We start from the raw sequence: 13861 nt of genomic DNA, 5'->3' as shown, positions 1-13861 counted from the left end.
TTCTCAAATTCTTCATAAACTTTCATTCCTCAGTACTTGTTATGCCCTTTCCCTAAAATGCCCTCTCCTCTTTCCTTGCCTATTGAACTCTTATTCATCTTTTAACACCCATCTCAATTATCTTCTCTGTGAAGCCTTTCTAGGCTTCCCTATACTGATTTAAATACTTTCTTGAACATTCTTACAAAGCATTTTAATAATGAAATTGCACTTTACATGTCTCTTTCCCTACTAGCTTCTAATCATCCCCTCATCTGTGTATCCCAATGTCTAGGGTTATATATGATACAATAAGCCTTAATAAAGCTAAAATGAATCTATGAATGGACAAATGAGTAATTAAGTGAATAAATGAACTAATCTTTATCATTCAGAGATGATATACTTGTAAGTAGAATGTCTCACATTCTACATCCCTCACTGAATGCAGTGCAGTGCTTTCAGCCTGTTAAGTACTCAATAAATATCTGTTTACTAAACAAATTAATTCACCAAAATATGAAACAATTCTCTAATCCTTTGCTCCTTTCTCTTACTTATCCTGTTTTGGCTCTATCATTCCTTCTAATTCTCTTCTGCTGGCCATAGGACCAGACGATTTAATGCCTCAACATCATTGCTATGTAAGACTTAGGTGGCATAATAAGGAAATATAATAGTTTCACCTCTACACCTAGATGGAATAAGCCATGATTCAGTCCTTCTCAAACTCCTCTCCAAGCCCATGTCTATGTTCTAAACATAAACTCCTAAAGTCTCATCTCCCCCTCTTACCTCCTGATGACCCCTTATCAGGCCGTCCACTGAAGCTGGGAGTGTTAACACGAGGTGGTGTTGGGGCATTAGTCAGGACACCCCGCTTTGGCTTTTTGGCTGGCATCTGAGGATCAATCTTTAACCCCTTCAGGGCCTCAGTAGAGAGATTACGTTTGAGTACAGCTGCCTTTTTGTAGCCATCATATAAACCAAAGGCAATGTCCCGATTGGTGGTTGTCCAGGAAATCCTTAAATCTACCAAGTGCAGCTGGTGTGTGTGAAAGGTAGGATCCCCATCTCGAGTAGAGAGCTCCTAAGAAACAGGAAAAGGACATCAGGGTAGCATAGGAATTTCCCCCAATGCTCCTGGACCACAAATGCAGAGATAAGAGAACAAACTTGTTGAATAATAAACCTGTTCTAGGGAACACAGAAAGCCCCCGGAGAAAGAAAAACTAAGTGGTCTGAGCTTATATGTTACATTACATTCTAACTATATCCACTGTATTTTAAATGATTCAGAGAATTTCAACTTAAAATCCTTCCCAAATTGAAGGGATTCCCACCCCCCTCTTCCAATTTTTGTCAGCACCAAGTAAGGTGCTAGGATAAACTTCTATTTCCTGAGAGTAAGAAACTACCTTTAGAAGCAGAGGGAGAAAAGGAATTTTCAAAAAGAGAGCTGCTCATATAGCTAAACCAAGTACAACATAAGGTAATGCCATAATATGCCTAGAATACAATTAGGAACCTTTCCAGGGACTTAACCTAAAACCTACTCCTGTGGACTTTATTATGTTCCGCCCAAATTCACATGTTGAAGCCCTAACCCCTAATGTGACAGTAGATGGAGACAGGCTTTTCAGAGGTAATTAGGTTTAGATGAAGTCATGAGATGGGGCCTTCATGATAGGATTAGTGCTTTTATAGTAAGAGAAACTAGAGCATTTGTGCACATGCATGCTCACACCCACTCGCACATGCGCACACTTGCTTTCTCGCTGCCATGTGAGGACACAGAGAGAAGGCAGACATCTGCAAGCTAGGAAAAGAGCCCTCACCAGAACACAACCATGCTGGTTCCTGATCTTGGACTTCCCAGGTCCCAAAACTATGAAAAATAAGTTTCTACTGTTTAAGCCACCCAGTCTATGGTATTTTTTTTTATGGCAGCCCAAGCAGATTGAGATACGTACTAACATAAATAAAGTAATAAAGAGACTGTGTCAGGTGGTACCTCCTCAGCCGTGCGATTGCTATGCCGTTGGTAGGTGAGAGAAGACAAGCTCAGTAGGTGGGTCTTTGTTACCAAGGGATCAAGACAGTGATCAGCATTCTCTTCAGTGGGTGAGGCCATCAGGTGAACAGTCACCTGACTTAGGTCACTCACCATCTGAGTCACGCTCCAATCAGAGATAAGGCGCCGCATGACTGTGCCTGCTGAGAAAAGGAGGTACACAGACCCCATGTGGAACAGTACAAAAGGATCATGTGAGACAGAAAGAGAGGAGGGGAATGGAAATGAGAAAGGGGAAAAGGACAAGGAATAATCTAGAAGAAATGAAGGGAGTCTTTAATCTTACCTTGAGGTATAAGCCGCTGAGTCCCCCGAGTGAAGACATGGCCCTGACTGCATTCAATCTGGATGCCCCGTTGCTGGGCAAATGAAGCCCAATAATGTACCTGGCAACAACAGACCATAACACTAAACAAAGGATGGCATGAGAGGGATGATTAAGAGACTTAAGATGAGAAAACAAGAAATCTAGAGAAGGGGAACAGATGTCAACAGGGATAATTAGAGCCTGACCTGCAGCTGGGGGAAAAGGGCAGTATAGGAAAGCTGCTTGTAGTGCTGGCCAAGTTTCTTCTTGCTAGGTTTCAGATTATTGAAGAGCTTTCCCCTGCAGATAGGCCTTGTGACACTAGTCCAAGTTGCCCAGAAGTTTTGCATCCAGCGCAGGGTACTACTATATAGTAGAATCCGGGGCTGAGATATTGCTGCAAAGGGAAGAATAGACATTTCCTAGCTGTGGCTGAAACACAGAGATGAAGCTAAATCCCTCTCTAGCTTCAGGTTGTAGAGGTTTAAAAACCTAAACACACCCAGCCTCACGTTCAGCATCCCTAACTCCCTCTTCTTTCAAAGATCTAGGTAAACTCTTTGCTTTCACCTACTGCTGTGGTCTGAATGTTTGTGTCCCCCCAGATTCATATGTTGAAATCCTAACTCCTAAGGTGATAGTGTTAAGAGGTAGGCCTTTGGTGGAGCACTCATGGATGGGATTAGTACCCTTATGAAAGAGGCCCAAGGGAGCTCATTGGCTCCTTCCACCATATGAGGACACAGCAAAACCTGCCAACTATGAGGAACAGGCCCTCACCAGACACCACATCTGCCAGCATGTTGATCTTGGACTTCCTAGCCCCCAGAACTGAGAAATAAATGGTTTTTGTTTGCAAATTACCAAATTTATGGTATTATTGTTATAGCAGCCCCAAAGGACTAGGACACCAACTTTCTTCCAAAAAAGGGTCCTAACCCAAATTCTCCCTTGCCCTTCTATCCCCTACCCAGAGAATCAAGCTGAAGTCCTCAGTGTCCAAGTCCATCCTCCCAGCCCTTCCCCCCATCTGCCCCAAGCCCGAGCCTCACTCCCACTGTGCCGAGTCAGATCCATCTTGATGGAGAGATTAAGGTTCTCAGAGCGGAAGGCCCGGTAGGAATCATGGAACTGGCCCAAGGGCACCTCAGGCAGGAACTCTGGGGCCCGCAGAGTGACACCATGATGATCGTGTGGGTTCCCATGGCACAGCCACTGCAGGTCCAGTGTCATGCAGAGGTCAGGCAGGTGAAGGAAGCAGCAGTCGTCATACCTGCCTCACAACAGAGCCCCAACCCTCAGTGCTCTGATCACTCACCCCTCCTCCTTGGCTCTTCCCTTCTCCCTCCACCCAAGTCTACCACCCTGTTGAGGCCCCACCCTTCACTTCACTCCACCCTTCACTCACTTAGAGGCTGTTCTCACGTTGATATCCAAGTCACCGTTGAACACAAACTGACCAGGTTTCCAATGAAAAGATAGGTGGCTCCACTCCCAGTGCATATTTTCAGTTGTGTTGTATGGATCCTATAACCACCCCCAAGAACTTGGGTGAGATATGGGTAAGAAAACCATCCTCATCTCCCAAATCAGTACCTTTTTCTCTTCCCCCATGTGCTCTATAGATCTTTACCATATCATCCTAATAGGAATACAATATCATGGGTTCCCTCACCTCAGTAGCCAGCTGGTGCAGGTTTGCCTGTTCAATGTCCATGTTCCAGTCCCCATGGAACAGAAGACGGCTCTTGTCCCACCAAGGCAAAGATGGGCTCGGGTCAGCTGAGGGCTTGGTCAAGAGGTCCACACATTGGCCAATCAGTGTCCAGGCTGGATCCCAGCATGGGCCCCATACTACTGTGTACTGGAAGATTTCCGCTGGGGTAGAGGAACAAAGGCTATAGCTTGTTACACAACTTCACTCCTCTCTTTCTCCTTCACTCCAGAGGGCCTCAGCTCATCTCCCATCTCAGCCATCATAAATGTCCCTCAGCCAAACCAAATGCCCTTCTCTACTCACAGTGGAAGTCATGGTAGAACTTGAGTGGGGGCATGTTCCTCTCTACTGCCACGTTACCCCATGGAAGCCCCAAGTGCAGGATTTGGCGCCTACGGGAACAAGGCTGACCACTCTGCTCGGTGCCCACAAGTCGACCCATCAGCCGCCAGTCACGGATCTCAAACAGGTACCGTGGATAGTCTCTGATCCGAACTGTTATTATGGGGAGGATACAAGCCAGCTGTTCAGGAGGGCTGTCTTAGCACCCACGGACTTTTTTTTGCCTTGCTACTACTTTTACCCATCTATATTTATAAAGTCAACTGACAGAACAAGGGCCAGGAATTGGTAGCAAAGCTGTAAAAGGGCACAGTGACCCTGGAGCAGAAGGTTAAGGGCATAGTACTGAGATCCAAGAGCCACAGTGAACTTAAAGATGACTGTGTTAGCTGTCTCTTTATGTTAGCCAAGCAGTTTCAGGGTGAAATTCAGGAACAAAGAAAGGGAAGGGAAGGGCAGCCCCACCCATCCCATTCCACTCCTCCAAAACCAGCCACAGTTCCCCATATAACCTAACTCCTCTATAATCACTCAAAGAGCTCCCTAGAGTTCAAAGGGCAAATATCAAGTAAGCAAAGGAAATACTGCAAGTAAGGGAAATACTACATACCCAAAAAGGTCTTGACATTGCACTTGAGCATGCGACACCACTGAATGACAAGATCTACTCCCTCAGCAGGAAACGGACTGCCTGGATCAAGCTCTCGAACCTGCTCTATCACACGCTCAGGCCCGTGGAAGGAGGCATCAGCCAGAGCCACCAGCTCTAGCCCTGCCAGGCTCCAAGTGAGCAGTGCCCGGCGCATGGGTGTGTTGCCATAGAGACGACGGGAGCGCTGGATGTAAATTTCAATGTTTTTGCGTTCCAAAGAGGCATAGAGCTCCTCAATTTTGCGGGCTGGCAATAACTCCCCATGCTGCTTCCGAAGGGCAGCCACTTTGGCATCCAGTAGCTGCAGCCTTTTGGCACTCTCCTTACTTTCATCCTTCATCAGTTCATAGTTATCATGAAGTTTCACCTCAAAAATGTCATCCAGGAAAACCCATGAGAAATGCTGAACCTTTAAGAGTAAATCAGGTGGGAGTGGGGCAGGGCTTGGAGAGACCCAAGCATGAGTCCCTCGATGCAGCCCCTTCAGCCATTTCTGAACTCCTACAGCCTCATCTAGAGTTTGAGAGAAGTCATACTGATAAGGGAACTCCACTGAGACTGAGCCAAGGGAGAGGAGCCACACACGGTTCCGGAGGGTCTCCAGTGCAGGCAAGGGGTTCCGGTGGAGAATCATCTCTTCCAGCTCAGGTAGCAGCTGTACCTCTACCTCTTTAAAGTTGAAGATACTATTCCCATCAAAGCCAGCAGCCAGCTCTGGGCAGTAAGCCTGCAGGGAACCTCCATGCCGGCTCAGTGACACACTCTCTGCAGCCAGGGTAATGAACTTGTCCTCAGCTACAAAAGCTGTCAGCTTGGCTGTGTTCACCTCCAGTGTTAGATTTAGCAGCCGCTTAGTGGGGGATGGCTCAGGGGGATGGCCTTCTAGCTCAGAAGTGGTCCCTGGAGTTTCCAGTTTAAGGGATGGAACAGTCTCAGGAAACATAGTGGCTCTTAGTAGGTCTCGGCAATGTAGGGTGTCCAGGACATGCTGATACAAGTACATGTGATCTGGGGGACTCCAGAGTAAGGTCAGCCCTGCACCACACTGAACCTTTAAGGAACAAAAGAAAAGGATCTGTCACTTACCATGTCCCAGAACAGTAGAGATGGCAGGGATTATTATACACGCATACCTGGCTTAAGAACCATCTCCACCTAGACGTCTTTGCTGAGTAGCCACATTAATTACTCCCTTGCTTTGTTTCTGTAAACATTAATATGCTGAGCTAACAGTTGTTACTTATCTTATATTTAAGAGTACTTCTAAGTTCTCCTCAACTGGATTCTATATTATCTGAGAGTAGGGGCCATTTATTTTAATTCTCTGGTATCTACCACAATATTCACAGTAGGTACTCCATAAATCATCTGACTTTATGTTTCTGCTCATGAGTTATCTATTCACAGCCACACTCTAATAACAACCGCAATGGGCAATTGAAAACATTTTATGAATTGACTGCATCTTGATGTAATTCTCAAAAGGTAGTATAAAGTACTGACCACACAAGTCAACACAACAATTGACGTATGAAAAAGTATGCCTCAGGGAAGGGAGAAGAGTCCTTGTCAGCTTGAAAAACAAAGTCAGTTTTAAATAGCTAACTGGACAGAGAAAATTAGAATTCCAGGACAGGAAAATTCTCTCGAGTTCCAAACTCTAAAAAGGAACTTCTCCTGTTTCTAAAGGAAGATGAAGTCTGACAGAGTAAAATATCCCACCCTCCTTCTAAGAAGGTCCCATGTGCATCTGATACTCAAAGAAAGATATTGGAAAGCCTCTCAAAACTTGCCAGAGCCTCCATCTTCAGATTCCTTCCAGCCTTTTGATGAGCTAAGCTAAGGACGTCAACAAAATCTTTTCTTTTCCCTTAGGCTAGTCAAGTGAAGCAGTGAGAGTGGAGACGGAACAAAGGAATCTGTAACTGGTTGTGATCAATTAGTTGTAAACGCCACTGCACTTGGACCAGCCAGCAAAATCATTTTTAAAAGCCCCTTATTTTTCATAGATACATACTAAAACATTTATAGTTGAAATTATGTATATCTGGTACCCGCTTCAAAATAATCCCAGAGCCTACGGCAAAGGAGATTGGTAGGAGTATAACTGAAGCAAGTTGGTCATGAACTGGTAATTAGTGAAGTTTGGAACATGAAACTTTATATATTCTCTCTAGTTTTATATATATTTTTTAAATTCCACAAAAAGTTTAGAACATATAGAACAAGCCAGAAAAAAATAAAGAACACCAGGTGTCATATTTCCCACGAGATGAGTTTCACAACATGAGTCAAAAAGACTAAGAAAGGCTCTAAACTGAGGGAAAAATTAGCCCGGCCCCACCTCCCCACGGGAACATTACCTCCAGTGAGCGGATGCTGCTGTGATAGGTGACAGAGAGCATGGAGAGGCTGAGCACTGGAGTGGGGATATCAGGGGCTTTGCAACAGGGCTGCATCTTCTCTGTGACTGACTTCACCAGCGCAAGCACAAGTCCTTGAATCCCCACGGAGGAAGTCTCAGCACTGCCCAGAACAGTCAGAGTGTCCAGTCGTACCTCTGAAGCACCTGACATCCAGAAACCATATCAGCCTTGGTTCTTAGCTCTCAAATGGCAGCTTCAGTCCTTACTTTCCTTTCTTACTTATTCCCTTTACTCTAATTATCTTTATTCCCCAAGCCTCCTTATTAAGTTCATTCCTCATTTCAGGAAAATTTTCCCTTTCCCATCTTAACCTAACTAGATCTGCCAAAGACAAAGAAATTCTCTAACTCCTACAAATTGTGCAGAGATATATCTTTTACTCTCTAGAACTAAACACACAAGGAAATAAAAAGCTACATGAGTCTCACTCTGTTGACCACATCAAAGCTAACTTTTTCTTATATGTTTTGCTTAACCACTTTGGGACCACGTTCACCCGCTGCGAAACCTTGCGCACAGCTGGCACTAATAGTCTGCACAATAGCTTGTGCTGTGCATTGATGACGAATTCGTTTTGCTCTTGTGTGATTAGAAAGCTTCAAAGCACTGAAAGCTTGTTTTACTTTACAGGCAGCTTCACTTGTAATGGAAATCAGAGTAGGCAACATATACATATATGTTTCCATTACATTATTTTTAAATGTTCACAATTTTATTTTGATAAATGAAAAATTAGAAAAGTCATATCAAAGCTGTCGGCTGAAGTCAACGCTCGGCTATACACCTTCATATCACAGCTGTTGGCTAAAGTCACTGTGCACATTCATTTGTGGCTATCAACTATAGTCAACGCTGGGCTGTGCGCATTCATCTGTGGCTACCGACTACAGTCAACGCTGGTCCGGAAGTGGTTAATACTTGCCTTTCATAAGCCCTTAAGATATATCAATAAGCCCAATATTTATGTAAGACCTTCCAGCATCTCATGCCTCTACTTTGGGAAAATTCCAGATAATCAACTTTGTTAATCGAAAAGAAGCAGCCTAAAATAGCATAATTTGCTTAGGTTACACACTACACACTTCAGTATAGACCCCCTGTGTCACTTACCGACCAGGGCAGAAAGGGTGAACAAGTTCATGTCCTCCACCTTCAAGTCCACCTTCCACAGTAACGACACAGATTCCCCAAATGAAGATTCCCTAGAGACAACTGACTTCCCAGATTGAGGGCCCATCAGGGATAAGATACGAGACAGACATTGAGCACACGTGTCTGATGCTTCTACCTGAAGTCCTCGAATGGTACAATCAAGAAAGAGGGTATCTGACTGGGTGCTGGACAGGCCCAGAGGCTGGTTATAGCTACCCTAGAAAAGAAGCAGATGGACCCAATTAGAAGTATGCAAGTGCAGAGTTTTGTAATGCCCTGATGCATCACTTGTTGCCAATAAGATGCTCAGTGCTCTGAAGCATGACAGGATGAGAAAGCTGTGTGGGACCCTATTCAACAAAACCCCCACCTACCTGTAATGTGAAGGAGTCCAGGACAAGTGCCTCACCCCAAACATGCATATTGGGTGGGTGTGGTGCCCGCTGAATGTGGGAGTCACTGCCCACACGCCAACAGAGGTGATCCACAGTTAGGACGCCCCGCTGATGGATGCTCTGTGGCCTGAGATGTTGGTAATCTGAACAAAGGTGGGAAAGGAGAGTTCTATGGAGCCACTGTGGCCATCAATTGGGCTTAGCTCCTCTAATGGACAGATTCTTCTTCCTTTTCCATTCCAGAGCCTTACCCAGAGAGATGGAATTGAATCCCAAGGCAAAAGGTGGTGTATCTCCAAGCTGAATGGAAATGTTGACATTGGAGATGGAAGTGCTAAAGATGATGGGAGCCAGGATTTGGGGGAAGGTTCTGCACAGGAACAAGACATCATTGTTTGATAAGGAAAGAACTACAGCTTCCTATCACGGGACAGATTCCTGAAGTTCTCAAAATCAGGATGGGAATTTAGAGTTTTGTTGTGATTCTTAGGATGGAATACAACTAGAAGGTAAAAGGCTGAACTCCTTAGCTTACTGCTACTCTCAATGGTAATCTGCAGGAAACCCAGAAAGACATTAGGTTAAACCATATGAAACTGCCATTTTTATAAGTCAAATATGGTAAACACCTACAATATTGTATGACTCAACCTAATGTAACCCAGAAGCATCACTTTGAAACTATTATCCTTAAGATCTCTATATAGCACAATGGAAGCACTACACAAAGACGGAAATGTCACTGCAGATATAACATTGCCACCTTATCATCTAAGACAGACAAAAAGATATTCTTTATCATTTAAGTTCAGTTCAATAAATGTTTACTTTGTATAAGATACTGTGCAGGGCACTGAGGACACAAAAACGAACATGATATCATCCTGCCATCAAGGAATCGAGCCTAATGGGAAAGATACATAAAATAGGATTGCTATTGAGACAAGACATGATACCACTTGGGACCAAAAGAATCCGGCCAGGTGCGGTGGCTCACGCCTGTAATCCTAGCACTCTGGGAGGCCGAGGCAGGCAGATTGCTCGAGGTCAGGAGTTTGAAACCAGCCTGAGCAAGAGCGAGACCCCATCTTCTACTATAAATAGAAAGAAATTAATTGGCCAACTAATATATATCGAAAAAATTAGCCGGGCATGGTGGCGCATGCCTGTAGTCCCAGCTACTTGGGAGGCTGAAGCAGAAGGATTGCTTGAGCCCAGGAGTTTGAAGTTGCTGTGAGCTAGGCTGACACCATGGCACTCACTCTAGCCTGGGCAACAAAGTGAGACTCTGTCTCAAAAAAAAAAAAAACAAGAATCCTAGAGAATCCAACTGATAAAATGGCTGCTAAAAAAGATCAAACTGACCTTTTTTTCCTTTGCTCAGGAACAGGTGAACTAGACCCTTGGGTCTCCAGTGCTAGCATGTGCAGCCAGTGAGAGAATTCCTGGTGCCGGTAGTGAATGATACAAGTGTTCAGAACCAGGGAAGCTGAGAGGTCAATCGTGGTCACCTGGAAATGAAAAGACCAGAACTATGGGCTTGGGTTTTATTTCGTTAACTCATAATGCAATGAAGTAGAGAGAGAACAGAGAAAGGAACAATTCTTGGTACCACAGTCATCACACCTGCACACTAGCCTTGAGGGAGCTGAGGCACACAATGCGCTGGCGACTCTGGGACAGCAACAATCCATCTGTAAAAGGCCAAATGGCAGATAAGAGGTGAGCACTGGGTCAGCAAAGGGTAAAACTAAGAAACGGACAGAGGCAAGCAAGGATATAAATAGACTATCACCATTTGTGAGTTGGGGCTATTTTCTCTCAACATGTTCCCTCCTCCCCCTCCCCAGTTCCACTGATATTAAATTAAGAAGATCATATGGGGCTGGGCGCGGTGGCTCACGCCTGTAATCCTAGCTCTCTGGGAGGCCGAGGCGGGCAGATTGCTCAAGGTCAGGAGTTCAAAACCAGCCTGAGCAAGAGCGAGACCCCGTCTCTACTATAAATAGAAAGAAATTAATTGGCCAACTAATATATACAAAAAATTAGCCGGGCATGGTGGCGCATGCCTGTAGTCCTAGCTACTTGGGAGGCTGAGGCAGGAGGATTGCTTGAGCCAGGAGTTTGAGGTTGCTGTGAGCTAGGCTGACGCCATGGCACTCACTCTAGCCTGGGCAACAAAGTGAGACTCTGTCTCAAAAAAAATAAAATAAAATAAAAAAATAAATAAAAAAAAAAAAAAAAAAAGATCATATGGAACATGAGCAAAGAGAATATCTAATCCTCCCTTGCTCTCTCAGTACCAGTACCCCAACCCATGAACCTTCCAGCAGGAGTTCAGTGCTCATCTGTGCCATATCAGAGTTTGCTGTGAAGCTTCGAAGGGGCAGTTGATCCTCATCACGATGGTATAGGAAATGTAGCAGCTTCAGCGTCCAAGTCAGGTGCCTGGACCAAGACAGATTCTAGCTCAGAAAGATATAGAATGCCATTCCTACTTCCTTTCTCCCCATGGACAAGCTCAGTGTAGCTACTAGGCAGGTCATGGAGATCCCAGTATACAGCTCCCACTATCACTCTCCACACTTCTGCGTCAGGAGAGACCTCACCTCTTTTGACTATTCATGGACAACACGACACTTGTATTCTCCATCTTAACCTTGACCTGGTCTGGTAGCTGCTGGAAAACGAACGGGCCAGGCAGAGTTGCCTCAACCAAGTTCTCTGTCACCTCTGAAAATATGAATGAATAACACAAGAACCATCAATCCTTAACATTCTCAATTCTTCTGAAATGCCCTGCCCTCTATGGCCAAATCCTCCCACATATGGTAGACTAAGCAAATGCCCAAGCTAGGCCATAAGGCAAATACTCCAGAGATCCAGGCACTTGCTATACCTTCCTTCCCCAGACTCTAAAAACATAAATAGTATGGGAAGCAGTTTGGTATAATGGAAAGAATATGGCCTTTAGAACCAAATAATTTAAATTTCATTTTTAGGCCGGGCATGATGGCTCACGCCTGTAATCCCAGCACTTTGGGACGCCAAGGCGGGAGGATGGCTCAAGGTCAGGAGTTCGAAACAAGCCTGAGCCAGAGTGAGACCCCATCTCTACTAAAAATAGAAAGAAATTAATTGACCAATTAAAAATACATTTATACACAAAAAACTAACTGGGCATGGTGGCGCATGCCTGTAGTCCCAGCTACTCGGGAGGCTGAGGCAGTAGGATCCCTTGAGCCCAGGAGATTGAGGTTGCTGTGAGCTAGGCTGACGCCATGACACTCACTCTAGCCTGGGCAACAAAGTGAGACTCTGTCTCAAAAATAAATAAATAAATAATAAATAAATAAATAAATCTCATTTTTACTACTGATTAGCAGCTGGATGATCTTAGTCTAATTTCCTAGCTAACCTTCCTAAGCTTCAGTTTCCTTATTTATAAAATGCTGTGGACTCAGTGAGAAAACATATAGTTGTTTCTCAGTATCCTCGGGGGACTGGTTCCAGAACCACCATATACACCAAAATCCACACATACTGAAGTCCAGCAGTAGGCCCTGCAGAACCTGCATATAGGAAGAGTCAGCCCTCCATTATCTTTGAGTTTCACATTCTGTGAATACCTTATTTTCCATCTGCATTTGGTTGCAGATGTGGAACCCGTGAATACACAGGGCCAAATGCGTTAAAATATATTCACATATAAGTGGATCTGTGCAGTTCAAACCCATGTTGTTCAAAGGCCAACTGTATATAAAACATAACATGGGTATAATTCATAACAGGTATACACTAAATGTTAGTTCTTTTCACTCAACACAAGCAAATGCCCTATTTCCTCTATCCTCAGGTTCAAAGTCCATGGTACAAATGACTCACACTTAAATGAGTAGTGAGACCACTATTTTTTTCTAATTCCAAAATAATCCCTGAGAACAAGGCAGCCAAAAGGCTCAATGACTAGGGCTTTACCTGAACAGGGAACAGGCTTAGATGCCAGGCTTGGGCCCTGGCACAGCAGCTGACTCTGGAAGAGGCCTTCATGAAGTTCAGCATGGAGTGTCCACACGTCCACAGTGATAGCCTTCAGATGCCTACTGCTAATGCCCACCTTTAGACACAGGTCCAAAGCCAGTGAGAGCTCCACTAGGCAGGTGTCCTCCTGTATAAAGGATAAGCTTCTAAGGTGGGTGTGTAGGGAGTTTTAGGTCAAAATGTAGTGGTCTGGAACACTGGGTATTGGCTCAAGGAAACCCCATTAAGGACATAGAATCTAGTTCCTTCATACCTTATGCCCAGGAAAAAATGAGGTATCTGAATGACCATGGCATACTTACCAGCTGACCACTCTTTAGAACTTTGCTGTTGATCTTACATAAGCTCACCTCACAAATTAGCCTGGAGAGGAAAAAAATTAAGAGCATTTGGCCCCATTCCTTGCCATTTACCTCCATCAAGTTCCATTGACTAGAAAGGACAGGCAAGCAGAAATGTCTAATCTTAGCCTCTCCTTAAATTGTACAGAATGAGAACCTGAGATTTTGATAAGAGGCCTTGACATTCATTTGCCCTGAAGGAACTTAAATCAAGAATGGGACTGCCAGACCTTCCTCTACCAGTGCTTACCTTTTCCCATCACTATCCAAAAGAAATCTGCTTCTACTGATCTGAATATGCCACAAGGATTCAGAGGTATCCACCTTGAGAACCATGATATTAATAGCATCTACATGAATGGAAAATAACTGAAAGGAAGAAACAAGGATAAATTAATGTCAAGGCACCACCCTTCCTTTCCAACTGAGAAAGAG

The 13861-nt window shown here is 44.5% G+C and overlaps 1 protein-coding gene across 4 annotated transcripts in view; it reads right to left on the bottom strand.

Moving 5' to 3' along the window:
- Positions 1-13861, bottom strand: part of BLTP2 (bridge-like lipid transfer protein family member 2) — a 32135-nt gene that overhangs the window by 16049 nt on the left and 2225 nt on the right. For 2 of the 4 annotated variants that reach the window (XM_075994315.1, XM_075994318.1), the window contains exons 5-24: positions 13677-13795; positions 13388-13448; positions 13023-13212; positions 11654-11777; positions 11368-11492; positions 10671-10738; positions 10410-10555; positions 9296-9414; positions 9024-9187; positions 8608-8866; positions 7435-7640; positions 5030-6122; positions 4381-4572; positions 4036-4238; positions 3769-3887; positions 3413-3633; positions 2567-2757; positions 2340-2439; positions 1994-2196; positions 775-1069 (exon numbers count right to left, since the gene is read on the bottom strand). In XM_075994315.1, the coding sequence (XP_075850430.1) occupies positions 775-1069; positions 1994-2196; positions 2340-2439; positions 2567-2757; positions 3413-3633; positions 3769-3887; positions 4036-4238; positions 4381-4572; positions 5030-6122; positions 7435-7640; positions 8608-8866; positions 9024-9187; positions 9296-9414; positions 10410-10555; positions 10671-10738; positions 11368-11492; positions 11654-11777; positions 13023-13212; positions 13388-13448; positions 13677-13795 (4198 nt within the window). The remainder of the gene's footprint in view (positions 1-774; positions 1070-1993; positions 2197-2339; positions 2440-2566; positions 2758-3412; positions 3634-3768; positions 3888-4035; positions 4239-4380; positions 4573-5029; positions 6123-7434; positions 7641-8607; positions 8867-9023; positions 9188-9295; positions 9415-10409; positions 10556-10670; positions 10739-11367; positions 11493-11653; positions 11778-13022; positions 13213-13387; positions 13449-13676; positions 13796-13861) is intronic. The other 2 variants (XM_075994316.1, XM_075994317.1) reach the window with 2 other exon arrangements.

Source organism: Microcebus murinus, chromosome 18 (assembly GCF_040939455.1).
Source record: "Microcebus murinus isolate Inina chromosome 18, M.murinus_Inina_mat1.0, whole genome shotgun sequence".
NCBI lineage: Eukaryota > Metazoa > Chordata > Mammalia > Primates > Cheirogaleidae > Microcebus > Microcebus murinus.
Note: the sequence above shows the minus strand (reverse complement) of the source record. Positions and strands in the feature narration are given on the sequence as shown.